At 41.5% G+C, this 26,725-nt stretch overlaps 1 protein-coding gene across 3 annotated transcripts; it reads left to right on the top strand.

Annotated features, from left to right (window-relative positions):
- The first annotated feature begins 47 nt into the window (after window positions 1-47).
- Window positions 48-26,619, top strand: HSPH1 (heat shock protein family H (Hsp110) member 1). 3 transcript variants are annotated; one of them, XM_019718529.2, is made up of 18 exons: window positions 48-897; window positions 3,398-3,455; window positions 4,612-4,752; window positions 5,477-5,599; window positions 7,065-7,164; window positions 8,256-8,389; window positions 8,783-9,027; window positions 9,622-9,850; window positions 11,213-11,319; window positions 11,571-11,704; window positions 13,778-13,980; window positions 15,624-15,755; window positions 18,365-18,502; window positions 19,790-19,915; window positions 21,114-21,221; window positions 21,318-21,437; window positions 24,873-25,034; window positions 25,753-26,619. In XM_019718529.2, the coding sequence occupies exons 1-18, from the start codon at window positions 791-793 to the stop codon at window positions 25,960-25,962; spliced, it is 2,577 nt and encodes an 858-aa protein (XP_019574088.1). In that variant the 5' UTR covers window positions 48-790; the 3' UTR covers window positions 25,963-26,619. The 3 variants fall into 3 exon arrangements, with proteins under 3 accessions (XP_019574088.1, XP_019574090.1, XP_019574089.1); XM_019718531.2 differs by having other exon boundaries at window positions 245-455; XM_019718530.2 differs by lacking the exon at window positions 15,624-15,755 and having other exon boundaries at window positions 415-897.
- Window positions 26,620-26,725: the final 106 nt, after the last annotated feature.

Raw genomic sequence — 26,725 nt, 5'->3', positions numbered from 1 at the left:
CGCGAGAGGACCCCAAGACAAAGCCGGCTCCCGGCACACACTGCGGCGGGGACTACGTATCCCAGCAAGCAAGGCGCCCACCACCTCCTCCTGGACTATGGTTCCCGACATGCTCCCCTCACAGCTGGTCGGCCTCCTCAGCGTCGGCGGCCTTTCCGCCCGCTCAGTCTCCCGTTAGAGTCTAGGGATGGGACAGCATCACCCACGAGCAAATTACGAAGATGACGATTTTCCCATTCTTCGTGGCCGTTGGACTAGGAGAGCAAAGAGCCTGGGGCTATGGCGGGCGGGCGTGGGCTCGTGGCCTGGCCGGCTGAGCCAATAGCGCCAGAGCGGCGCTGCTGCCACCATGGCAACGGCGGCCGTCCCCCTCAGGGACCAGGCCCCCATTGGGTAGAGAAGGCTCTAGAAGAAGGAAGCGGAAGTGGCACGTGGAGGGGCCGGCGGAGGCGCCGGTGAGTAAATGCCGCAGATTCTGGAAAGTTCTGATCAGTGCGATACATAAGGCTGAGGAGCTGGGACCTCCCCTTTTGGGTCGGTGGTTGGGCGCGGAGCGTGGAGAGAGCGGCTGCACATCCAGGCAGTCACCGGAGCTGCGGAGCGACCCGTGGACACTCGGCACCGCCTGCTCCCGGGTGACTTCTCTGCAAACCGCTACTGTCCCCTGGCAGCCGGGGCGCCCGAGTGACACGGGAGCGGTCGGACCCCGCGGCACCGCGCGCGGCAGGGCGGAAAGCAGCGGCGGAGGACTCGGACCCAGACCCGGGCGGAGGAGGACCGCGAGCCGGCCATGTCGGTGGTGGGACTGGACGTAGGCTCGCAGAGCTGCTACATCGCGGTGGCCCGGGCCGGGGGCATCGAGACCATCGCCAACGAATTCAGCGACCGGTGCACCCCGTGAGTGGAATCTGTGGGGCTGCTGGGGGAGGTCCTGGGCGGGAGGAGAAGCCCGGCGGGGGCTGCGAAGCGGGGGGACCCAGATCGGTGGGCTGGCTCCGGAACGCCGGGCGAATGGAGGGGCGGCGTGGGGGGCGATGCGCTTCTCGGTAGGGTCGGGGCCGGCCAGGCAGGACGCTTGCCCACGAACTGGAGAGAGGGTGTCTTCGGGGTCTGTGGGGCCACGAGAAGTCTGCGAGCTGAATCGCCCAGGGTCGTCGCTGGGCGCCAGGCTGCGGCCGAGCCCGCGACCGGGCTCTTTTCTCGGCGGGCTGGAGCCAGCGCCTTCCGCGTTTCCCCGCCCGGCTGCTCTGAGCCGCCGAGCCGCCCCCAGCCGGTCCCTTTCTCTCCGACCCTGTCTCCGCGCTCTGCAGGGCCCGGCTGCCAAGCTTCTTCCGCATTGTGAGTCTCGAAATGAATTGGAAGCTTCCAGAGCTTGTCTGCCGCTGCTTGTCCCCCGAGCAGGCCGACTGTTGTTAGCGACCAGAGTCACTTTGCTACAGGAATGTGCCTTGGTTACTAACGTCGTTGTCCTTGGTTCCTGGGATCATTATGAAAGATGGAAACGTCCTTTTTGCTCACTTAAGAGAGCTATTCAAGAGGAGTCCTAAACCGTGTTCTAATTCCTTTATTAATTTTGCACAATTTACATAGAGGAGAGAAAATAAAAATTAACCTACTTCGGTACTAGAACTCCTTAAGAGGATGGAGGTTGTCACTGAATTAAATGTTATATTCGACAGCAGCGTGGGGTGGGCAAAGGGTAACATTTCAAAAAAGCAACCTTTTCGGCGGGCTTATTTTCTGAGGATAATGTGTCTAGGAACATGCCTGCATGTGCGTTGGTAAAAACACCTGCTGACTTAGGGAAATCCATGTAGCTGTTTATTTTTCAATGCCTTAAACCCAAGATAAAGAGTATAGAATGAAAGAATGAGCCCAAAGGTAAAATGACTGGGCTTGTATCACCATTTGAGTGCAGATGAACATTTATGAAAGTGAGGGGAAGATTAGAAATTAGGCACTTGACAAACTGGTAGCATTGGGGAGACTATTATTCCCAGAGCATCCCATGATTCTACCTGTTTGCAAATCTGCAGTCTGTTTTCAGTTGTGCAGAAAGTTGTGTAATTGGAGTCTAGTAAGAAGACGGGCACCTCAGGCTTCCATGCCTAAGTGCACTTTGTATCTTTGTTCTCTTTGATCCAATAAAGGAAAAGTTAGCTGCTTTGCTCAACCGAGGGTAGGAAAAATTGTGTATGTGGCTAGAGTGACCGTGTGCAAATAAAGACAACAGGTACGCCCCTAAAAAATGTAAATAGGGCAGGGTTGGAGTTCCTTTTAATATTTTTATAAAATAGATATTTGACTGAATTGTATTGGGTACTGTTAATTTCTGTTTAATATAATTAATTTGAGTCCCCTTGGAAAATGAGTAAATTCTGCAAGTGTGTAGTTACTCTAGGCTCAGAATGATACTCTTGTTTTTTGAAGATATCTGTTTAGCCTTTGCTTGCACACTTCTCTGGCTTTTGGGATGCTATTTGGCACCTGCTCAGATAATCTAGGACTAGGATGTCTCTATTAGAGCAAATGTAAACTCGATTCATCCTGGTACTTCATGCCTTCGATATGTTCCCATTTTGTTCATCTTATTTATCACTACTCCTACCTGCCCTCCGATCTAAAACCCAATCCATCTACCTCCTCCTGACTTTCCTGTGCTTAACTGTGCTACGTTCCATTTCCATCACTGGAAGGCTGTCTTACAGTTACAAGTCACTTTTTGTCCCTTCAAAGTTGACTTAATGTAACTGATTATTCACTCCTTTCCCTCCGCGTTTGTCCTCAGTTCTGCTGTGGTGCTCTCTGCATCATTCTTAACTGGCTTTGCAAAGTAAAGTCTTCCGTGTAGGGACCCTCTTTCTAAGTTTATGCTTTTAAATTCCTGAAGCAAACTTAGGCTCACTTGAGTGGATTTATAGAAAACTTCTGATCCTAAAGAGGCAGATGGTATATAAGGACAGCAGTAGGAATTAAATGACATTTAGGTTTGTAGAACGGACTGAGAAGAAGAGGTACACCATATTTTTTGTTAATTGTGTCTAGGACCAAATTAATAATACCTTTAACTGTTCAAAGCATTTCAGAGTTAGTGTCCACCTCCTAATAATTGGGGACCTGGAGAATTGTATTGGTACTAGAGGTATTGGAAAATGTCCCCTGAGCCATGTTCAGACGAGGGGGGAGGGGGGAGTGTAGGACTGCCCCCCAGATTGGATTCTCAGAGTAGCAGTTAAGTGGACCCCCCTCTGAGTATTTGACCAAAGCTTTTGACTCCAAAATTGTACTGCACAAGTGCCCCTCCTTGCCCCAAACCATGTAGATTATTTTCTCTTGTTAAAAATGTCCACATTTATGCTTTTTTACTTTTTTGAAACATGTTTTGTATACCTTACAGATCAGTCATATCATTTGGACCAAAAAACAGAACAATTGGAGTTGCAGCCAAAAATCAGGTATGTTAGGAGAGTTCTGGCCTGTTTTTAAGGGGGATGTTTCAAAAGTAAAATCCCAAGGACATACAAGAATATGAAATATGTAAGCCTGTCATCCATTTGTGAGACTTAGTAATGTAATGCAAGTATTCTTTATGAGCCCTTAGATAGTCCTTGTTTCCTTCTGTTCCCTTTCTCTTGTTTTATTGAATAAGGTCTACTGTAACTTTCTAATCTGCCAATCTTAATTTTTAGTAATTTCTTTACCTTCTAATTTATGTAATTTATGTGGATTTTCTCATGACACTCATTTAAGAGTTAAAGATTCTAGAAGTCCTGTGCCTAAAGGTGTTTTCCGGGGTGACCGGTCAGCTCAGTTGGTTAGAGCGTGGTGCTAATAACACGCTGGTTCGATCCCCGCGTGGAGCACGGTGAGCTGCGCCCTCCTTAAAAACAAAAAAACCCTTAATTGGTTAGTGGTTACACAACTGCGTGTGTTTAACAATACTGAAAAGAGTGATTTAAAAAACAAAATAAAAATAAAAGTGTTTTCAAATTACTTAGTAATTAAGGTGGGACTGGGAGAACTTTTTGTCTCAACCTGTGCTGTCTTATGTGGTAGCCATTGCCTACTTGTGGCTGTCGAGCATGTTAAATGTGCCTAGTCTGAATCAAAAAGTATAATACTTGAGATTTTGAACATTTACAATGAAATAAACTCTCTCATCAGTGTTTCATATTGAGTACATGTTGAAATAATATTTTACATATATTGGACTAAGCTATTAAAATTAATTTCACCTGTTACTACTTAATGTGACTAGAAAATTTATATATGTAGCTCCCATTTAGGGCTCTACATTTGGGGATGGAGGGGAAAGTAAAAAGACATGAAATCTCTTTTGAGAGGCTTTAAGAAAGAGACTGAAAAAATTGTTTTAGATAGACAATAGTATTGCTGGAAAAAAAATAAAACCTGGAGTACTATATTGTGGCTCGTTGGAAGAAAAACAAAACAAAAGAGGAAAAAAGCAAAGGAGAGAAGAGAACTAGGCTCCAGGGAAAGTTATTTATATCCCCAGGGTTTGAGTTGTATAAGTGAGTTCTTGTAAAATTGCTGTAAGTAGTGATAGGTGTTGAAATTAGAAAATAATTTAAAATCTGATTTCTTTTGTAGCAAATCACTCATGCAAACAATACTGTGTCTAACTTCAAGAGGTTCCATGGCCGAGCATTCAATGATCCCTTCATTCAAAAGGAAAAGGAAAACTTAAGTTATGATTTGGTTCCGATGAAAAATGGTGGTGTTGGAATAAAGGTAATAAAATTGAGCAACCTTAGATTTCCTTAATGGGAAACAAATTTATCTGTAGAGAAGTAACTTAATTCTTAATGAAAATTTAACACAATTTTTTTAATTGGACAGTATGATCTTTTTATTGTTTTTTTAATCTAGCTTCTTTTAAACTGTAGGTATGTCTTTCATCTGTCTTTGAAATTTGTTCAAATGGTATATAATGATATAATTTAATGTGTGTTTCTTGTAACTTCTTGGCAATTGTATAACTTTAGGTTTTGCTTAGTGGTGTTTAAAAAGATCTAAATTGTGTTGTCATCTCAAATAAGTCCTTTCCAGTGCGGCCCAGTTGTAGTTGTTGGGAAAGCAATCTTGTAACACAACCAGAAATCTTTTTTTAAACTAGCAGAGACGTTCCTGTCCTGTGATCTACACAAAATAATATTTCTCACAGTGATTCATCTCTTTAGTTAGAGTGGAAATTTACTACCTTTTATAATGTTTTGATGAGTATTTTGAATAGGGGAAAATACGCTGTAGAGTTTTTTTTTCTCTTCATTTCTAGGGGGAAATTCTTGCTTCCTTCTTTTCTTTGCTGGCCTTTCCCTTTTTCCTTTCCTTTTCTCCTTCCCTGAACAGCTATAACAATAAAGATGTTCTGGAAAAGTATATAATAATGGAAGTTAGTATTAGCATGTCGCCTTAGGTACCACTATGTTTAAAACATCTCCTTTCCCCCACACAGGTGATGTACATGGATGAAGAGCATCTATTTAGTGTGGAACAGATAACAGCCATGCTGCTGACGAAGTTAAAGGAAACTGCTGAAAGCAACCTCAAGAAGCCAGTAACAGATTGTGTTATTTCAGTAAGTAGAATTCAGCAAGGCCATGCATTTTGTTTTAATTTGCCTGCTTTGTGTTACTCTTAAGTATCCAGTGTGTGAAAGCTGTTCTGTTACTAGAGATGAAAATTCTACAGGACTATGTTAACACAGTGGTCAGGAGCACTTTGGAGTAGGTTCCAGTGGTATTTTTAGCCAGAAGTTGCGAAGCTTCTTGACTGGAAATGCACGTCTGAATCTATCCTGTGGAACTTTTTGGAAATACAAACTGGTCATTTCAGGTGATAGTCTGATACTTAATGTACTGTTAGACCACTTGTATATTTACTTGGGAGCTTCTCCAAATTTCTCCCGTTGAGAACCATTGTAAGCTTTAAAACGTAACCTACTGATAGTGATAAAACCTAGATTTTTCAGCACTGCTAAGCCCACTACCTTCAATGGACAATTAATTGATAGGTTGTGGCCCAAAGCCATCTTTTGTTTGAACACCAGAAAGGTAGTTGTAAATTCTGCTCTCCCAAATGTCTAGGGTTGCTTGCTGATGTGCTGTGCCCCAGAATTGTCGGAATGGACTGACCGACAGCATGGCCTTAGCACTGCAGCAGACCACTGAGAGCCTTTATGGCAGTGTGGCTTCAGAGGGGCAAGGACAGGCTGAGGAGCAAAATTCCTCCTGTTTCCCTTGTACGGCAGAAGGTGGTCTACTAAAGGGATATGCTTGGAGAAATTACATTAATCTCTGGTAAAATTAAGTCATTAAGTTATAAATCAGTGGTCCTTTCTTTTCTTTAAATAACCTGATGAAAAAACTGATAAAAGCAGCTGATTTGAAAGATGCTCCTATCTCTACTTCTGAAGCATCTACACATACTTTGGGGAAAACGTGAAAGTCACAGTATTGTTTTCTCTTAGGCAAATCAACAGGCTTTGCCAAAAAAATGTCATAACAGGTCTACTGAATTCGAAGGTACCCCTTCCTCTATTAATGCTTGAACTCAACAAAGAGCAAAACTAAAGGGCAATGGCACGTGCTCGAATTAGCTCTGTATTGTCTTCAAGTTTCTGAACGTGTTACCTATAGTTGATTATATTTCACATTAAATGTTGACAGCATTAGCATTTCCAAATGTCAGTTGAAATTTAAGACTACTTTACAAATGGTATTTCATCCACATAAATGTAAAGCTTTCTATTAGATTTAAGTAACTGCCAATGTATTATGAATACTCCTGGCTTTTAAATTTCAGGTTAAAATTTGGTTATAATAAAGATTACTTTGATACTGTAATTTTAGGGCAATCTTTTCAAAAGTAGTTACTGTTTTGAAGGTTAAGGAACTTGCTAGAAACTAGAGCTCTATTTCTGTTTTATGACTTGGCTATGCACCGATTTAGGTGGACTATTTTGAGTTTGTTAAACGTGATTTTGAGAAATTTGTACACATTTTTGTGTTCTAGCTCAGTTATACTTCTTTTCTTATTTGTAGGTCCCCTCTTTCTTCACAGATGCCGAGAGGCGCTCTGTGTTAGATGCTGCACAAATTGTTGGTCTTAACTGCTTAAGACTTATGAATGACATGACAGCTGGTAAGGAAACACTGGAGTGAGTATGCTATCAAAACTAGAGTTAAGACACACCAGGTACTATTGCTAAACACTTTTTCATGTAGGTGTAGATACAGTCTATTCAAAAACGTGTTAGGTTCGGAAGCAAAAATGGCATTTTTTTAGATGGCTGTGTTTAATGAGAAATTGGCACTTTATCAGATTTATGAATCTGTTTTTTATTAAAAAAACACTTTTTCTGTGTACATTTTCTTACATTGGTTTTATAGTTAAGAAACAAGTTTTCCCCAAACCTTACGATTCTGGGTTTCACGACTTCCTTGCTTACAGTTATTAATTTAGTTAAACATTTTTTCTTCACATATTTCCCAGATATGTGTAGTTAACGATGCACCTCTGTCACGTATTCACTTCGGCTGTCCTTTTGCCAGGCATGGGGTCAGATATGGAAATAGTGGTGAGCAAAGTGGTCACTGTTATCTCCTGGAGCTTTTTCGGTTTATTAGGATTACAGGTGAACAAAAGTCAGGTACAGTTCAGTGTAATCAGGCAAAGCAAATAAGACTTTTTTCCCAGCATATTTCTAGTAGATTGTTTTAAAGTCTTAAATTTTCAATAAAGGTATGTTCTTAGGTATACATGTTTAGAAATAAAAGTTCAGAAAAAGCTAACATAGAATCTTTAAGGGAGGTCAGGTCAGTTATTTGCCTCAAATCTAAAAATAATTGGTAGGAACTGCAGTTGCTGTCGTTGTATATTAAATTTTTAATTTTTTTGGATGAGCAGTCTCCTGGCATTTTGTGGTTAAAATGTAAGTATTGTATAATGAGTCTGATATGGTTTGTGGTTACATGTCATTGTAATCGCCCCGTGTATGTCTTCTCCATCATGTCTCCCCACGCATTGAAAAGTGATAGAGCATTGTTCAAAAATCAGAAAAGGGAAAAGTGATTGATTTCAAGAAAATCTTACGGAGTCAGGTATAAAAAGAATGTTTAGCTTTAATTGTTTGAAGGATAGTCAGGTTTCCTGCATGTGTAATTATATTGGTAACAATGAAATTCTTAGGAAAATGTGAACCAAAGAACTGAAACATTTTTTTTTTTTTGTAGTGGCTTTGAATTACGGAATTTATAAGCAGGATCTCCCAGGCCTGGATGAGAAACCTCGGATAGTGGTTTTTGTTGATATGGGACACTCTGCTTTTCAAGTGTCTGCCTGTGCCTTTAACAAGGGAAAATTGAAGGTAAAGTCAGACGTTGGGACTAAGCGGTCAAACGTACTAAATGTGTTAAACTTGCCGTTACTTTGAGGTGTTGAGCTGTCTGACTCTGGTCTTGATGTCAACGAGGAACTGTCAATAAGGTTGATCTTGATAAAGACAATGTCTTGGCTCACTTTAATATTCTTGCTTAGGAAAGAGAAGCTTTTTAAGATCATCTATATAATCATTAAAAGTCAAAAAAATCTTAGAGATTATTCAGTATTGCAGTTGTAATTTGTGGTTCTGTTTCTCCTAACTGGCTTGGATTTCATGTTGTAATTTAAATTTGAGCCTATTGTTTGTTAATTGAGTAGCAATATTTAAGATTCTAGTTAAAAATATCAAAAATAACATTATTTGTTTTAACTAAATTAGGTACTGGGAACAGCTTTTGATCCTTTCTTAGGAGGAAAAAATCTTGATGAAAAGTTAGTGGAACATTTTTGTGCAGAATTTAAAACTAAGTACAAGTTGGATACAAAATCCAAAATTCGAGCCCTGCTTCGTCTGTATCAGGAGTGTGAAAAATTGAAAAAGCTTATGAGCTCCAACAGTACAGACCTACCACTGAATATCGAGTGCTTTATGAATGACAAGGATGTCTCGGGAAAGATGAACAGGTGTGTCTCGAATTCTGCCAGATTAAGTAGAAAGCGCTTGTTACTGAATCAGAGGGTTGGTTCTAGCTGTGGTGCTGTGTGCCTGGGCCCGCATTCCAAGGTTGTGTGCTGCACGCTGGGAAGAGTGGTAATGCCGTCAGAGCCGGGAGCACTTCTGCAAAGGGATTTTAGAGAGCTTTGCCAAGGGCCCTTACTGAAGTCTCTTTGGTAGTCTACTTTTTAGTATTTTTGGACCAGTAATTGAATAATGGGTTCACAAACTATTTCACGGAAACACTTTGAAGTGAATGGAAGTAAATATTCAAAGTAATGAGAGTTGGATGACATAAAAAGTTTAGGAATAAAATGGAAATATTAATATGAAAGTGATTCTTCCAGTGATTACCAGAAGAACTGATTTCTTCCCCATCCCCTTTCCGCACTTGTTTTGTATATTTTTTAAGAAAAGTTACACTTGGTCCATGTGGAATCCAGTGTGTCTGATAAAAAAGTGAAATTCATTGAGTTGATAGATTGTTTAAAAACAGTAGGACAGGATACTGGCCTTTGGGTAACTTTTCTAAAGATTTATAAAGTGTTCTCTTACCTGCCAAGGGCACAATTCGAAGAACTTTGTGCTGAACTCCTGCAAAGGATAGAAGTTCCCCTTTATTCACTGATGGAACAGACTCAGCTCAGAGTTGAAGACGTGAGTGCTGTTGAGATAGTTGGAGGTGCAACACGAATTCCAGCCGTGAAAGAAAAAATTGCCAAATTCTTTGGAAAAGATGTCAGCACGACACTGAATGCAGACGAAGCGGTAGCCAGAGGGTGTGCCCTGCAGGTACGGCCTTCCGGGCCATGCCCGAGACATCTCTACTTCATTTCATCTGAGGGGTCATGCAGTAAGCAGCCCCGTGCCTAAAACATACCACAAGGGAGTTACTGTGAAATAAATCCGTAAGGCTGTGGGCAGACGAACTTCAAGTATGGGCGATCCAGGAAACGCCAAAGAGCTGTGCAGCTGGTGGGGATTGGGAGTGGGCATGACTCGGGGGCTCACAGAACGCAGCAGTAATGTGACGCTCCAATTAGCTGTGTGGCAGGGACAGTTGTTAAAGCACGTAGGAGGGGGTTCAGATGGCACTCGGGTCTAATGAGTTGATGAGGGGGACGTTTGCAGGGTGAAAGGTATTAACAGGTGGTGTTAGGAAGTAGCTGCTCCCCCCTCCAGACTGATTTTAACCTTACAAAGTAAGACAGCAGCTCAGCGGCATGAAGTTTGTTTGGCAAAGCAAAAGCACCAAATCTGGCAGTTACTGATAAAATTATGCTAGTTTATATTTAGGATATTATAGTGAAATAAGTAGTTTAAAGTTTCAAGTTAACATGGCTTGAGTTTTGATCTGGTTAGCAGTTTTTTTAACATAAAAGCAAGAGATTCTGTAGACAAAGGTAATTAGACTACCCTTTAAAACTTAAAAAAGGAGAATATGTAGATACTGAGTACTACTTGCTAATTTGTTGTAACATCATTACCCATCGTGATTTGTTTTTGCTTTTTCCTTGATAATGGAGTATGCCTCCTTAACTAATTCCCAGAAACATTGGAGTTTATAGTTTGTTTATAAGAGTAGCTTCTTTTGGTCTCTTTTGAAGGATCCTATGCTAATCAAAAGTTAATTGACTTTTATTTTATTTGTGTATTTAGTCATTTTTATGTGACCAGTCTAAACCCACCTGTCTGTTGGGTGTTGTCTACCCCAAATTTGAATTTACCGTTGCTTCCTTCATTTATAAAATTACTTGAAATTTATGAACATTTTGGGTTTTATCAACTTTCTTGGTTTTTCCACTTTTGAAAGGCAATGTGGACAGAGCTGTGTATATGTATACATATTCAAACATGATGTCACTTGTCTTTGAAACTGCTGTCAGCAGGGCGTGTCTAAGAAAGACTGGTGTTCTTTCCCAAGCCCCTGTGAAACTTGCTAATAATTAACAGTTGCCATCCTAAGAATCATTACATTATGTGTCATTACAGTTATTGGCATACGATTCAGATGATAAATCATTTATGCTAAAGATTTATATTAAGTAATTTTGATTTTGACTTTAAACCTACCCATCCCATTTGAATTTTTATTTTAAAAGGTGAGTGAAATTATTCATGTGCTCATGCTAATACTTCCTTCCTTCCTTAAAGTGTGCAATCCTGTCCCCAGCGTTTAAAGTGAGAGAGTTTTCCGTCACAGATGCAGTTCCTTTTCCAATATCTCTGGTCTGGAGTCACGACTCAGAAGATACCGAAGGGTAAGTAGCAGAGATTAACTTTCAAATTACGTATTTTAGTGTAAAGAAGGAAAGTTCACAAATGACTTTGACAGCAGTGTGGTTAATTGCGGTTTTCAAGAACTAAACTTGTCAAAGTCTCTTCTTGATGTGATAAATGGTGATATAAATGGTGGGATAAACTTGATAGCAATTTTGGAATGCGTCTATTCTGTTTGTGTTGCACAGTGAGCCTAAGTACTTGATGCACTGCCTGCCTTTGCTTCCTCTAGTGTTCATGAGGTGTTTTGTCGGAACCATGCCGCTCCCTTCTCCAAAGTTCTCACCTTCTTGAGAAGTGGGCCTTTTGAGCTGGAAGCTTTCTACTCTGATCCTCAAGGAGTTCCTTATCCAGAAGCAAAAATAGGTAAGCAGTTCATCGTATTTACTCTTTTAAAGGGTTAAGTTAGTGTACAAACTTGAAACTTTCTTATTCTTGGCAGTGTTGAGTGTAACATAATTCTGTGTGAAGACGTTTTCAATTTAGATAATGGTGATGGAGAAATCTCTTTTGTTGACGATTGAACTGGCCTACAGAAATGAAGTGACTTACTAGTGCTCTGTCACTTCTAAGGATCTCTGTTTAGGGATTTTTTCCTGTTCTGATGTCAACTACATTTAGAGGATTACAACTTTTAATACTGACTTTTCCTCTAGGTGAAATGTTCCTTGCAGAAAGTTACTTCCAATTTAAAGCCTGTCTCAGAAATCATTGAAACTACTTTTTAAATGTACCTTTGTATTTTTAAAAGTGCACCATTTTTGGTACATTTTTTCTTTGAGAGGCTTGACACTGTTTTCATCTAGTTTGACCCACAGTAGCGCTGGAAATCTGGGAGAGCTGCAGGCATCTCCTTAAGGGGCCATATCTCCCAAGGTGTGGGTAAAATTTCCCGATGTTGCTAGATCTTTCCAGGACTCACTCTTGCCCACAGCTTTTCATAATGAAAGTGTTGGAAGGAGCCTAAGATGCTTCTGGCCAGTTGTGTGTTTTTCTTACTAAAGACTCAAAGTATTCTGACTCAAAGGAATTTTTTTTTTTTTAAGTGTGTTTTTCCAGGACCCATCAGCTCCAAGTCAAGTAGTTTCAGTCTAGTTGTGGAGGGTGCATCTCACCCTGGCCCATGTGGGAATCAAACTGACAACCCTGGTGTTAATGGGCATCACACTCTAACCAACTGAGCTAACCGGCTGCCCAAAGGAATTTTTTTTAAGTTTTTGCAGAAGTATTGGGAAGAAATTAGTTTGAGAAATTATTGAATATAGATTAAAATTTTAACAGGTTGGATTCTATGCATTCTGTCCCCATTGTGCTAAGGGTAAAATCCAAGCTCTTCAGCCTAGCACTAGATTTTTCATTCATCACAACTGACAAAACCTGCACATACTTACAGAAACCTTCTCCTATGAGCTCTTCAGCCTAGCACTAGATTTTTCATTCATCACAACTGACAAAACCTGCACATACTTACAGAAACCTGTCTCCTATGAGCCTTCTTGGATACCCCACAGTAAATGCCTTTTCTTTAAGTGGGCCTTAGGGCACTTAGTTCCCGAACTAGTGATGTGATTATTAATGAAGGTGGATTCCAACATCTGCTGCTGTCCTAGTAGTTAAATCTGTAACTTCTGTGTGTGCGTATAGCCAGCGCCTTAAATACAAGGCTGTTGGATGGTGCTTTGCACACAATAAGTCCAGAATACTTCGTTTTGGTTTCGTGGTCTCTGGGACCATGTGTGGTGGACATGGTTGGTCCCGTGGTTTTACGTGTTCCCAGTGAACACCAGCTTAGTCCACTGAAGCACGGGCAGGGTAAGTAGCGTGCAGCAGGCAGGCCACACAGCCGGGATCGGAGCTCAGATCGTTGGCCTCTGAGTCAGCACTGTTCACTCCTGCTCAGGAATGCTCCGGAACTACTCCGTCCTGCATAATAATTTCGGGCTTTGATAGAGGTTTTGAGCTCCCCTTTGCTATTGAAAACATAGGAAATTTGATTATTCAGTCAGAACAAACCATGCTCCTGAAGGACCCTGCAGGATTAGAATGCAGCACGTCCCCATACCGTACCGTCTGCCTTTTACTTGTTAACGGTTTGTCACATCAAGTTCCTGCTCATTCGTCTGGAGAAGTAGGATGAGAGGACACAGTGACAGCCAGTCATCACTACACAGTGTCCACGTCAGAAGCGTCAAGTAGTGGAGGTTTCATGGCAGATGGAGACAAATCCCAAGTATTGTAAGCATACTAGAGACTCCTAAGTCTCTTTTGACAGGTTATGTTTATAGTGTGTATACCAGCTGAATTAGAGGACTTAAATCTAATTCAGCTGGTAGAGGAAATGGGGAGATTTTGGCAAAATAATACTTTGAGCTTTCTTAGCCGCTGTCATCTTTACAGATGCAGATTCAGTTCTAAAATTATTGGTTTCCTTTTGTGCAGGCCGCTTCATAGTTCAGAATGTTTCTGCACAGAAAGATGGAGAGAAATCGAAAGTGAAAGTGAAAGTACGGGTCAATAGCCATGGCATTTTCACCATCTCCACAGCGTCTATGGTGGAGAAAGTCCCCAGCGAGGAGACCGAGCTGCCTTCTGTTGGCGCAGACATGGAATGTCAGAGGCCTCCTGAAAACCCAGACTCTGATGTAAGTCTGTGGGGGGCCCTAGAGTTTGAATAGGTAGTTGACTTAGTTCTAAGCTGGAAGGAAAGGTTAAAACAGGTTTTTCTTCATTTTGATTAGAATTTGGGGTAACGATAATAGCAATTGCTATATGATGGTAGTATACAGCTATCCAGCCTGGAATGTGGTGAATTGTGATTAAATTCTCTAGCTTCATTCGAACTGGCATGTGACAATTGGAGTAGGTAAAGTTTCTTTAAATTACAATTTAAAGACAGACCACATTTTGAAAAGTCAAATTTGACTGGTTAATAAAAAAGACTATTGCAAAAACTATTTGGTGAAATATATACCAAATATTAAAGTTTTGTTTTCTCTTAAAAAGTTACATGGCCAAATAGGCTTTGGTATTTCCAAACTTAATTGCTTTTATTTACATGTTTCATTATACTGTCGGAGGAAGGAAGAGACGTGTCTTTGTACAGAAAGTTACTGATTGTGTTCTTAACTTAGACTTCCTTTTGCCTAAGTGCTAATTTTACACAGTCAACAAAAGAACTTCAAGAAACTTTGAAATAGATCCGCTATTGCAGTTTATTTCTGGGTAATAATCAGAAATAGCTTAAATGAAGAGGCGAGGCAGGCAGTATAGTGTTTTAGTTAAGGTGGGAGAAAGTCTGGTATCCTGTGATCAGAGACCTCTGTTATTTACTTTCTAGAACACGAAAGGAACATCAACATCTGAGCCTCAGTGGTGTTCTCATTTAGAAAAGCCTCACTGGAGTGAGTTAGATAACCAGTGCCATGTACTTTCTCATTTGGCTCGGACACCATTCTAATGCCTGTTGTGTCAGTGTCTCAATACCTTCTGGATATACCGGGGGTGTCAAAAAAAATGTATACACATGACTTGTGTTCATCTTTTGTTATCGGTATATATTGATTACTCAGTTTTAGTACAGTTTTTTTCCTTTTCTAAAATGTGTGTACATTTTTTTGGTACCCTCTGTATATCAGGCGTGCCTGGCTTCTGAACACTTCAACATCTGCTAAGAATCTCAAAGCTCTGACAGAAAAAGATGAGAGCCGCCAGGGTGGGCAGAGAGGATTGAGGGTACTCCCATGTAGCATAGATTCTTTATGCTGAGATCTTTCGGCTGTAACTAGCTGGATCACAAACAGTGGGGACGTGGGGTCTTGTGTGTCTGAGCTGTCCTGATGGGCGCCCAGAGAACTGAAGGTGGCTGTTTCACATAACTGCTCAGTTCACTGAGACATGTCCTGGTGCAGGCTGGCTCCCGGTGAAACAGTTTCGGAGCCTGTTTTGGGGACAGGCCTAGAGTCAATCTATTACCTTTGGTTCTGAGAGTCAGTATCTACAAGGCTAGGTGGAAGTACTTAGCCGAGAGTCCTCGGTTGTCATCACATCAATCAACATGCCCACTAGTTATTTATGTCAACTACAGTCATTCAGGTACCTTTTTACAGGTTTAAAATTTCTAAGAAGTTTTCAGGTATTTTGTGTTCATTTTGCTTTATCCAGTATCTTTTCCCCCACCTGTTAAAATTTCAGAAATTGAACATACTGTCTCTGGTGCCCTGTAATTTTTACATTTACCCAAGTACACCTGCTTTCTACATCCTTTGTGCCTGGGCTTTCATTTCAGAAAAGTATCCAGCAAGACAGCAGTGAAGCTGGAACACAGCCCCAGGTACAAACTGATGGTCAACAGACCTCACAGTCTCCCCCTTCACCTGAACTTACCTCAGAAGAAAACAAAACCCCAGATGCTGACAAAGTGAGTGCTTCTTCTAGTTCATTCCATTGGACAATGTTGCAACGTGATCATTAATCATATCATTAGATCTGCAGCTTGAAGAGCAAGCGCCAGGTTATTTATTCTATGCAGGATTTTTTTGGTTAATTTTCCATGTGTGTTTCAACTAAAACCAGTTGCAGGGACTCAAGCTCAGCTAAGGGAATTGAATATTCTGCTTTAGACCTGAAGTTTTCTCTTGATTAACTGCCACTCCAAAACACGAATGCTTAGCATTGCTTGTTGCTGTGCCAGAGGTCCTGTCAGTGCAAGGAGCAGAAACACATAGCTCGCAGTGCTGGGCAATTGGTTTCCACTCGGGCTAGTCTGGTGATAAATACATGGGCTACAGGAGTCTAGGAAACCCTTCTCTCACATCACCTGTCAGATTTAAATAAACTAATTAGGATGATCTGGAAATAACCAGATTGCGTTTCAAAGTAATTATTCTTTGCCCTGCTTCCCAGTATGTACTGAAGCTAAATTAAAGAGTTCTGTCCCTTTAAAGAGGTTGGTTTCTAATTAAACCTTTAAAATTCATGGTCAGCTGGATATTGGGAGGTTTCCTTTGTTTCTCCAGATCACTCTGCTTTGCAGAACTTCATTCTTTGTGCAAGTTGCATGTAAATGGTTAACCTTTCATGAGTGGTTTGGTTTCTCTCGCATTCCGATAGAGTTCTTGACCCTCAGACGAATTAGGGACATGTTTGTTGGGGTCAAAATACGTTTTACACCTGGTAGAAGTTCCCAGTGTGTAATGTCCCCGTGTCCTGATCAACCCTGTGGGGTCCTGATCCTGGTTTCTGTCAGCTTCCTGTCCCATGGTGCTGGTGGGGCAGCACTGCCCTGGCCATAGTAACAGCTCTGTCATCACTCAGCCTGGAGCATTAACTGGCACGTGCTCATAGTCTCTGTCTGCAACATGCCGTTGGTAGCGTCTCATGCTCTTAGCTGGAGGTGGGGGCACCAGTGTCAGGCTCTGGGGAACATTCTCACACACCCCCTCAGAGGCTTCCTCGTGTGCCACGGCGAATGCCATTTTGTGACACATTGGTTTTGTCGGTAGTTGGTAGTTGGTTGTACTGCCAGGTAGTCTTATCCTGACTTAACTGCCACATATGAACTGCCATCCATTTGTTTCCCAAATATCTGTTGCACTCTGCTGAGTGTAGGTATCATCTGATCCCTTTATCATTCCTGTGGTTCATGTCCCCAGAACGTCAGTATATTGGGGGCTTCACCTGTGCCCTAGTGGGAGGAAGGCACAGGGACCGCAGGCTGGTCAACTGGACCATTGCCAGTGACACAGCTGCCAACACTTGGCAGATAGGGACTGCTAAGGAACACTGAAGCTGAGGTCCGGGAAACAAGTTCCCAACCCATGTCTGTCTTTGTGATTTTAGGCAAGCTGCTGACACTCTTTCAAGTCCCACTTTATTCTGTAAAGGGCCTAGAATTCTAACATACTTGATGGCTCCCCAAAGTGGCTGCGATGCTATGACCCATAGACCAGCCTCTTCCTTTTTTAGAATCCCAGCCAACTAGTGTGCCTGTGATACAACCCCACTTATTCTCTAATCTGTTTCCCACATTATGTTCTTTGTCACTTGTGCAAGTGGAATCCTGCAGAAACAGAAGTTCATAGAACAGGCTTGGGAAATTAGAGGCCAAAGGAGATGCTTACTTCTTTAGCCCTGTATTTATATCTTTTGAAAAATCTACAATAAACTGTTAGCTTTCTTTGCATCACCCCATTTGCTATTTTAAGACTTAGTCTTCTGATGTTGCAGAGTTGCTTATGAGAAGTGATAACGACACAAAGACACGTAGGAATGAGGATATACGTACACAGGGTGCCAAAACAATGTATGCACATTGAAGAAAGGAAAACTATTAAAATCGTAACAATATAAACCGATAACTAAAAATGAATACAAGTCACGTTTGACTTTTCCAGTTACAAGAGGTGTTCACAGTGGTTACTGTCAGTGTCTAGACACTTCTGATTACGGCGAACTACTGCTTCAGCAATACTGACCAAAGTGTCCATTTGTTTACATTCTTTTGGCACCCCTGGTATACACACACAAGTGTGTGTGTAATCTCCAAATTCAGTAGGAAATTTTAAAAGGCACTCGTCAGTGTGGTGCTAATTGTAATTAATGCAGGTATAATACTGGGATGTAGGGACTCGGGAATGTGTTACGGCGGTAGTGTTGATCTGACATTGGTCAGATTCTAGACTATAAGGATGTGACAATTTAATGTTTTTGATTTTAGAATCACAAACATTACTTAAAGGAATTAGAACGTAAAGACCTATGAAGCAAAAGCTTTAGCAGGAGAGCTTAATTTTAATATGAAAAGAGAAAAATGTCCTGGTGAATTTTCGAAGGAGTGTGGGGCTTGCTTGAGTGTGATTGCAGTCCTGATTTAAAGTGGGCGGGTGGGAATCAGATTTATAACTTCCATCTTCATAGTTGTAGGGGTTTTGGTTTTGCCTAGATCATCAGCAAATATGATGAGTTTTAATTTTCTGTTTTTTAAGGATTATTTAAGAACTTTTCCCTTTTTTTTTAAACCTTCCCAAGGCAAATGAAAAGAAAGTTGACCAGCCTCCAGAAGCTAAAAAACCCAAAATAAAGGTGGTGAATGTGGAGCTGCCCATTGAAGCCAACTTGGTTTGGCAGTTGGGGAAAGACCTGCTTAACATGTACATTGAGACCGAGGTGAGGGCTTGAGTTCAGTGCTTTTATCTTGGACTGTTTCTGGTTTGGACCTGTTGCCCATGTTTATAACAGATAATTGACTATAATTCTTTTCCATACCCCAAGTTTTATACACTTGTAGAGATTGGGAAAAGTCAAAAACGGTGGTTTTTCAGTTTAATATTCAAACGTTTTGTTTGTATGTTTGCATCCTTATTAAAGAGATCTGTACCATTCTGCTGGGTATAAAATCAATTGCCTGGGTTCTTGTGAAGAAACTAGATGCTAGTATGTCTGAGCACTGAGCACAGTACAGTTGGCAGGATTTCTTTAAAACACACTGTGCTCTGCAGTCTAGAAGATATGAAATAATTGAGATTGATTACCTTGACTCAGATGGGAACGTGGTGCTTGGAAATTCATTTAACAATAAATATAAGTAAATGGACTCTGAAGTAATTTATCCTTGATTTTAAAATGGTGGCAAAGTGGTCTGATCCATTGGCCAATATTATTCCCAGTATAAGACTACTGTATAACTCCATAAAAAAAAAAATTGGCCGGCCTGGTGGCTCAGGCGGTTAGAGCTCCGTGTTCCTAATTCCAACGGCTGCCGGTTGATTCTCACATGGGCCAGTGGACTCTCAACTACAAGGTGGCCGGTTCAACTCCTCAAGTCCCGCAAGGGTTGGTGGGCTGCGCCCCCTGCAACTAAAGATTGAACATGGCACCTTGAGCTGAGCTGCCGCTGAGCTCCCAGATGGCTCAGTTGGTTGGAGCGCGTCCTCTCAACCACGAGGTTGCCGTTCGACTCCCACAGGGATGGTGGGCTCCGTCCCCTGCAGCTAGAAACGGCAACTGGTCCTGGAGCTGAGCTGCGCGCTCCACAACTGAGACTGAAAGGACAACAACTTGAAGCTGAACGGCACCCTCTACAAATAAGATTGAAAGGACAACAACTTGTCTTGGAAAAAAGTCCTAGAAGCACACACTGTTCCCCAATAAAGTCCTGTTCCCCTTCCCCAATAAAATTTAAAAAAGAAAGAAAAAGAACAAAATTATGTAAAAGCCATAGATTATTTTTTTAGCATTAAATCTGAAACATGAAAACTATGTAATTTTTTACATAATGTTAAAAAAACACACACCTATTTATGTCTATTTAGAAAATGAAGAACTTCTTCGGGTTTTTTTGGAAGAGTTTTATGAAGTATAAATTAGAACTGTTAACACTGATTTTTTTGGTGTTAATTGTTGATTTTGTTGACAACAGAGTGTAAGTACTTAGCTTTTTCTGTTTCCTGACAGGGTAAGATGATAATGCAGGATAAACTGGAGAAGGAAAGAAATGATGCCAAAAATGCAGTGGAGGAATACGTGTACGAGTTCAGGGACAAGCTGAGTGGGCCGTATGAAAAATTTATATGTGAACAGGTATGTTTAGAACTATCTTTTTGTTCAGATAATTTCAGATGAAGTGTTTAATATCAAACTTGGCATTTAACCTTTACCAGATTATGTAACGAGCTTTTTGGAAACAAAACAACTTGAAATAGAAACTGTATAAACAAAGTCCTGGAGAGAGAAGCTCACTAGGAATGTGTGGTTTTGTTCTATCCTGGTTTACTCCAGTGACTGTAGTTTTTACCATCCAGGAGAAAGCCTATCAAACCTTTATTCAGAGTCTGTGACATCCACAGTAAGGGGACTAGAAAGATAAGTAAGAGAAAATTCTTGCTTTCAGAGACCTCAGGAATTTTTTTTTTCTTTAATGACTCTGGCCCCTTGGTTGTTCTGTCATTGTGTTGTCCCCTAAGACAGGTTCAGCCCGTCATTCCAAAGCTTATCAGTCACCGTGATTCCCCGTAGTTCCTGTCTAAGCTCACAAAGTCAGTGTGACTGTGAGTAAATCTCAGAAGCACAACTGTGAAGGGTGGGACTTGGGAAAAAATTGGCTGGATAGCAATCTGGGATGGTTGAGGGATTAATTCTGAAGTTAAAGCAATTCAAACTTAGGACTCTATTTTATTTCTAAAATCCTTGGGCTACTGTGTAATATATTTCAGTTCTTGACTGTCCTAATTCCTGAATTTGCTGCAGTTGGGGTTCTGAGGTAGAGATAACACAAACCAGGCTAGACCTGAGACTAGAGTAATGCATGCTTTATGTGAATTGAGTAGGAATGGGTTTTTCATGGGTTCACTAATTTAATTGTCAACTTGTCTAGTTTCCCTTTAAGTATTTGGTAGTTGTGGAAGTGAATAGACAGGTAAGATAAGACCTAATGTTTTGAAGAGTAGGGAAATGATTGTTCTTCCATAACAACATTTCAGTGTGTAAACTGTTCAAAATTGGACTCCTGAGGTACAATATCTTAAGTCAGTACGAATCATTTCCCCAAAATTCTCTAATGTCTCCGTGTGAAAGACAGAGAAGCCAAAGAATAACTGGCGCTGTCTCCTGTGAAGCACCATGTGAGGCTAATAGTAGAGAGTGTGTTGCTCCCTGACACTTCTCAGTGAAGAGAATCCAGGTCATCCGAAGGCCTTCCTAGAAATAAAGTCAGCTACTCAGTGGTTAACGCTTCTGACGATGGTTCTCCGTATTGTTGGCTCTCATGTTTCACCTACAGGATCATCAAAATTTTTTGAGATTGCTCACAGAGACTGAGGACTGGCTCTATGAGGAAGGAGAGGACCAAGCCAAACAGGCATATGTGGACAAGTTGGAAGAATTAATGGTAAGCCATCTTCTCCTCCTGGAAAGCAGTGCCTGTTTTTTAGACTAGAGAATTTTAAAATATGATTATGACAAACATTAATTTATTTTGTTTTAGAAAATTGGCACTCCGATTAAAGTTCGGTTTCAAGAAGCTGAGGAACGGCCAAAGATGTTTGAAGAACTAGGACAGAGGCTACAGCACTATGCGAAGATGGCAGCCGACTTCAGAAATAACGTAAGGCTGCTTGTACATCGTGAGGAAGTTAGCCTAGGTTTTACTTTATTTTTTTAATTATTTTTCAATTACAGTTGACATACAACAATATGTTAGTTGTAGGTGCACAGCACAGTGATTAGACATTTATATACTTTATGAAGTGATCACCCCAATAAATCTAGTACCCATCTGACACCACATATAGTTATCACAGTATTATTGGCTATATTTCTTGTGCTGTACTTTATATTCCCTTTACTACTTTGTAACTATGAATTGTATGTCTTAATCCCTTCCCTTTTTTTACCCATCCCCCAGCTCCCCTCCCATTTGGCAACCATCAGTTTGTTCTGTGTACCTATGAGTTTGTTTCTGTTTTGTTTGTTCATTTTGTTTTTTAGATTCCACATATAAGCAAAATCAAATGGTATTTGTCTTTCTCTGACTTCATTTGGCATGATACCCTCTAGGTCCATCCATGTTGTTGCAGATAACAAGATTTCATTCTTTCTTATGGCTGAGTAATAATCCATTGTGTAGATGTACCACTGCTTTATCCATTCATCTATTGATGGACACTTAGGTTGCATCCATATCTTGGCTATTGTAAATAATGCTGCAGTTAACATATGGATGGACATGTCTTTTCAAATTAGTCTCCTGGGTTTCTTCGAATAAATACCCAGAAGTGAAGTACTGGTCCTTCTTTGTCTTTTGTTGTAGCTTTTGTTTTCAAGTCTATTTTGTCTAGTATAAGTTTTGCTATCCCAGCTTTTTTTTCCCCCCTCATTTCTATTTTTATGAAGTATCTTTTTTCATCCCTTGACTTTCAGTCTGTGTGTCTTTCAATTTGAAGTGAGTCACTTGTAGCCAGCATATACATGGGTCTTCCTTTTATATCCATTCATCCAGCCCCTATGTCTTTTGATTGGGGCATTTAATCCATTTACATTTAAGGTAATTGTTGAAAGAGATGTATTTGTTGCCATTTTATTATTGATATTTTACCTTTTTCCATCTTAAGTCCCTCTAAGATTCCTTGTAATACTGGTTTGGTGGTGAGGAACTCATTTAGCTTTTTCTTGTCTGGGAAGCTCCTTATCTGTCCTTCGCTTCTAAATGATAGCTTTGCTGGGTAAAGTAATCTTGGTTGTAGTTGCTTGTTTTTCATCACTTTGACTATTTCCTGCCAATCTCTTTTTGGCCTGCAAAATTTCTATTGAGAAATAAACTGACAGTCTTATGGGGGCTTCCTTGTAGGGAACTAACTGCTTTTATCTTACTGCTTTTGAGAACCTCTCTTTGTCTTTAACCTTTGGCATTTCAATTATGATGTGTCTTGGTATGGGCCTCTCTGGGTTCATCTTGTTTGGGATCCTCTGTGCTTGTTGGATTTGTATATCTCTTTCCTTTGCCAGGTTAGGGAAGTTTTCTGTCATTATTTCTTCAAATAGGTTTTATAATTCCTTGTTCTCTTTCTGGTACCCTTATGCGATGTGAATATTGGTATGCTTGATGTCCCTGAGGCCTCTTAAACTATCCTCACTTTTGGGGGCATTTTGTTTGTTTTTTGCTATTCTGATTGGGTGTTTTCTGCTACCTTATCTTCCAAATCGTTGATTTGATTCTTTGCTTCATCTACTCTATTGTTGATCCCCTCTAATGTATTCTCCATTTCAGTTTATTGTAGTCTTCCTTTCTGTCTCCATTTTTATGTTTCCTGTCTCTTTGTTGAAGTGCTCCCTGAGATCATTGAGCATCCTCATAACCAGTGTTTGGAACTCTGCATTTGATAGATTACTTGTCTCCATTTTGTTTTTCTTTTTCTGGAGCTCTGTTGTGTTCTTTAATTTGAGACATGTTTCTTTGTCTCCTCATTTTGGCTGCCTCCCTGTGTTTGTTTCTATGTATTAGGTAGGGCTGCTGTGTCTCCCAGTCTTAGTGGACGTATGTAATAGGTGTCCTGTGGGGCTGAGTGACGGAGTCTCCCTGGTCACCTGAGCTGGGTGCTCCAGGTGTGTCCCTTGTGTGGGTTGTGTGTGCCCTTAGAGTTGGGCCTTGGTTGCTGTTGGCCCGTCAGTGGGCGGGGCTGACCCTCAGGCCGACTGGTTGAGGACTGGCCGTGACTACAGTGGAGGAGCTGTTGTGCCGGAGCTGACCCTATGGAGCAGGGTTTGCTTTAGCAGGGCTCTGGTTCCTGCCCAGTCTGCCCCTCGGGTGTGTCATCTGTGGAGGTGGTGGGTGGGGCTCTGGTGTGGTCTCAAGCTGAACATCGGGTGTGTTGGTTCTGGGGCCTCTTGGTTCTGGTGCAGGCCAGGGTCAGCCACTGCCTGTGCCCTGCCCGGGGCCACTTGATATGAGCTATACAAAGTGATCTGCAGGTGGCTGCCACTTGTGCTGGGCTTGGAAGTGCCTGGGAGAAACTAAGCTGTGAACTGGGGCCTGCTGCTAGTGCCGAGGTCAGAAGCTACTTGTGTGGGATTTGTGACCCTTTGAAAGATTTTAGGAAAGTCCTCAGAATGAGCCAAGACAGGCCGTTTGTATGGAAAAGCCACTGGAAGAGGCTTGGGTGGGCCTGTGCAAGTTGCCTAGGGCAGGGTCTCAGGGAATCACCAGGGCAGACAAGTGGCGTTAGTCAGGTTGATGGAGACTCATGTATGGCGGCCAGCTGTGTCTGCTCCCAGGGAGTGTGAGGGCTCAACAAAGGAACAATGGCTTCCACCAACTCCTCCCTCAGGGAGGAAGCGGCCCCTCCAGCCCAAGCCCTGAAGGTAGACACAGTTCAGTTCCTCCCCATTCAAGCTGCTGCCCCAGTGCTGGAGCAAGAGAATCTGTCAGCAAGTAAATTCGACTGTGGGCCCTTTAAGAGGAGCACCTGGACTCCAGCCGTCCTCAGCTCACTCAGCTAGAAGCTGTGGGGACTTCTCTGCCTGGTACTAAAGCCCTGGGCTGGGGGGCCTGGTGTGGCTGTGGGACCCCTTGCTCCTCTGGACTGGGGCGGGGGGGGGGGGTTCTATAGCTGAGATACCCCTCCCAATTTTTACCTACCACATGTGGGTGTGGGACCAACCCGTTTCGAGTCTCCGCCTCCTACCAGTCTTGAGGTGGCTGCTTCTGTAGGTCCTTGGTTGTAGGGCTAGTTCAGCTAGACTTCAGGTGGTCCTCAGTGATGGTTGTTCTGTAGTTTAGTTGTAATTCTGATGTAGTCATGGGAGGAGGCAGGTGCAGCGATTACCTGCTCTGCCATCTCGACCAGAAGCACCAAGCTAGCCTAGGTTTTGATAAGCTAGTATTTAAGTTGAAGAACCTTTGTTGTGAACAGATGTTCTTAAATGAAAAATTTGTTTTTGGTATTTAAGACTAGAGGTAGATTTTGAACTTCATGGAAAATTGGGTCAAATTATTACTGTTAAAAGCTAAATTCTACTGAATGGCTATGCTTTTTCCATTCAGGATGAGAAGTATAACCATATTGATGAGTCTGAAATGAAAAAGGTCGAGAAATGCGTGAACGAAATGATGGAGTGGATGAATAACGTCATGAATACTCAGGCCAGAAAGAGTCTTGATCAGGAGCCAGTTGTACGTGCTCAGGAAATTAAAGCAAAAATAAAGGTGAGTGTTACAGACTGTTCAATGATGTGTTTTCTTAGGGACTCAAGTTGCAATCATTTGAGTGACCATTTTTCCTATAAATCTTTCACCTCATCCTGATTGCCACCAGATTTCCTAGTTTATTATTGATACCACAAAATACGGAAGACCTGTGTTTCGGCAGTACATCAGATGGTGTTCAGTGCTGATGGTAGAAATAGCGTCAGAGGGGTTAGGAAATTCTGGATAATGGAGAGGACCCAGGCTGGCCTTTGATCAAGGGAGGCTTGGTGGGGGGGGGGGGACTTGAAGGAAGCTGGGAAGAAAACCAAGGAACTGCTCTCTGTCTGGAAGGTACTGAGACACAGTGGAGGTTCCAGAGATGTGGTCTGTGACAAGTTCCAGCTCTGTGCTCGCTAGTTCTTCTGATCTTGAGGTTAAGTTACATAACCTTCGAACCATTTTCCTCTTCCGTAGGTGGGGATCATAGTTCCTACCTTTTAATATTGGTGCGAGGATTAAATGAGGTAATATGTACTTAGCAAGTCCCCGACATGTCATTTCTCTTCGACCATGCTTTAAGCTATAGTTTTGAGCAAGTGTGATGAGTAGATGGAATCCTTTGAGATGTATAATTGGAGTTCTAGGGACAGTATTGGTTCAGGTGTATAGCAAAGCATTCGGAAATGAACTGGATGGATTGAGTCAATGTGATTACTGGTTTTGTTTTCTTTTTTAGGAGTTGAATAACACTTGTGAACCTGTGGTAACACAGCCCAAACCAAAAATTGAATCACCCAAACTGGAAAGAACTCCAAACGGCCCAAATACTGATAAAAAGGAAGACGATTTAGATGAAGGCAAAAATAGTTTTGGTGCTGAACCTCCACATCAGAATGGTGACTGCCACCCTAACGAGAAGAGTTCCGTCAACATGGACTTGGACTAGATAACATGAAATTGGGTTCATCCTTCCAGTAATAAAATATTTTTGCTGCAGTATGTGATTCTACATAACATACTGAGACTATATTTTCTTTTTTAAGGATGTCTAGAAATTCTGTGTATTATATGGAGAAAGAAAAAGCTTACGTCTGTAGTCTTTATGATCCTAAAAGGGAAAATTGCCTTGGTAACTTTCAGATTCCTGTGGAATTGTGAATTCATACTAAGCTTCTGTGCAGTGTTACCATTTGCATCACTGAGGATGAAATTGACTTTTGTCTTTTGGAGAAACTGAAACAGCTGTACTGCTTGTCCCGGGGCTGTGGGTAAAATCGATTGTTCTGCCAAGGTAGTTTTCTTGCATTTTGCTCTCCGTTTCAGCATGTGTGTGGATGTTGATAAACAAGACAGTCTGATTTCAGAAGGGCTTTCTAAAATTATGTCCAATAGAATATGACTTTTTGCTTTGATATTAAAAATGTATTGAGTAATGCAGACACTAGTGAAATGTGTTAGCATGCAGAACAAAAACTTTAAAATATCTCGTTACACAGTGCATCATCATGTGAAGGTGTAAAATGGAAGAAATGTGGATTCTGTTTGTAATTGGTATTGTGAAGCCTTTTATGAGCTTTAAAATAAAGTTTATCTTACGGTGTCATTTCTAAAAGGTTTTGTCACTGACTTAAAAATGGGATGGGGAGAGTGGTATAAACCATTGTAGCAGAAATGAAGTCACTTATGTGAAAACCAGTGTTCCTTTTTTT

This window comes from Rhinolophus sinicus, linkage group LG04 (assembly GCF_036562045.2).
Source record: "Rhinolophus sinicus isolate RSC01 linkage group LG04, ASM3656204v1, whole genome shotgun sequence".
NCBI lineage: Eukaryota > Metazoa > Chordata > Mammalia > Chiroptera > Rhinolophidae > Rhinolophus > Rhinolophus sinicus.
This window is presented reverse-complemented; position numbering and strand designations above follow the sequence as displayed.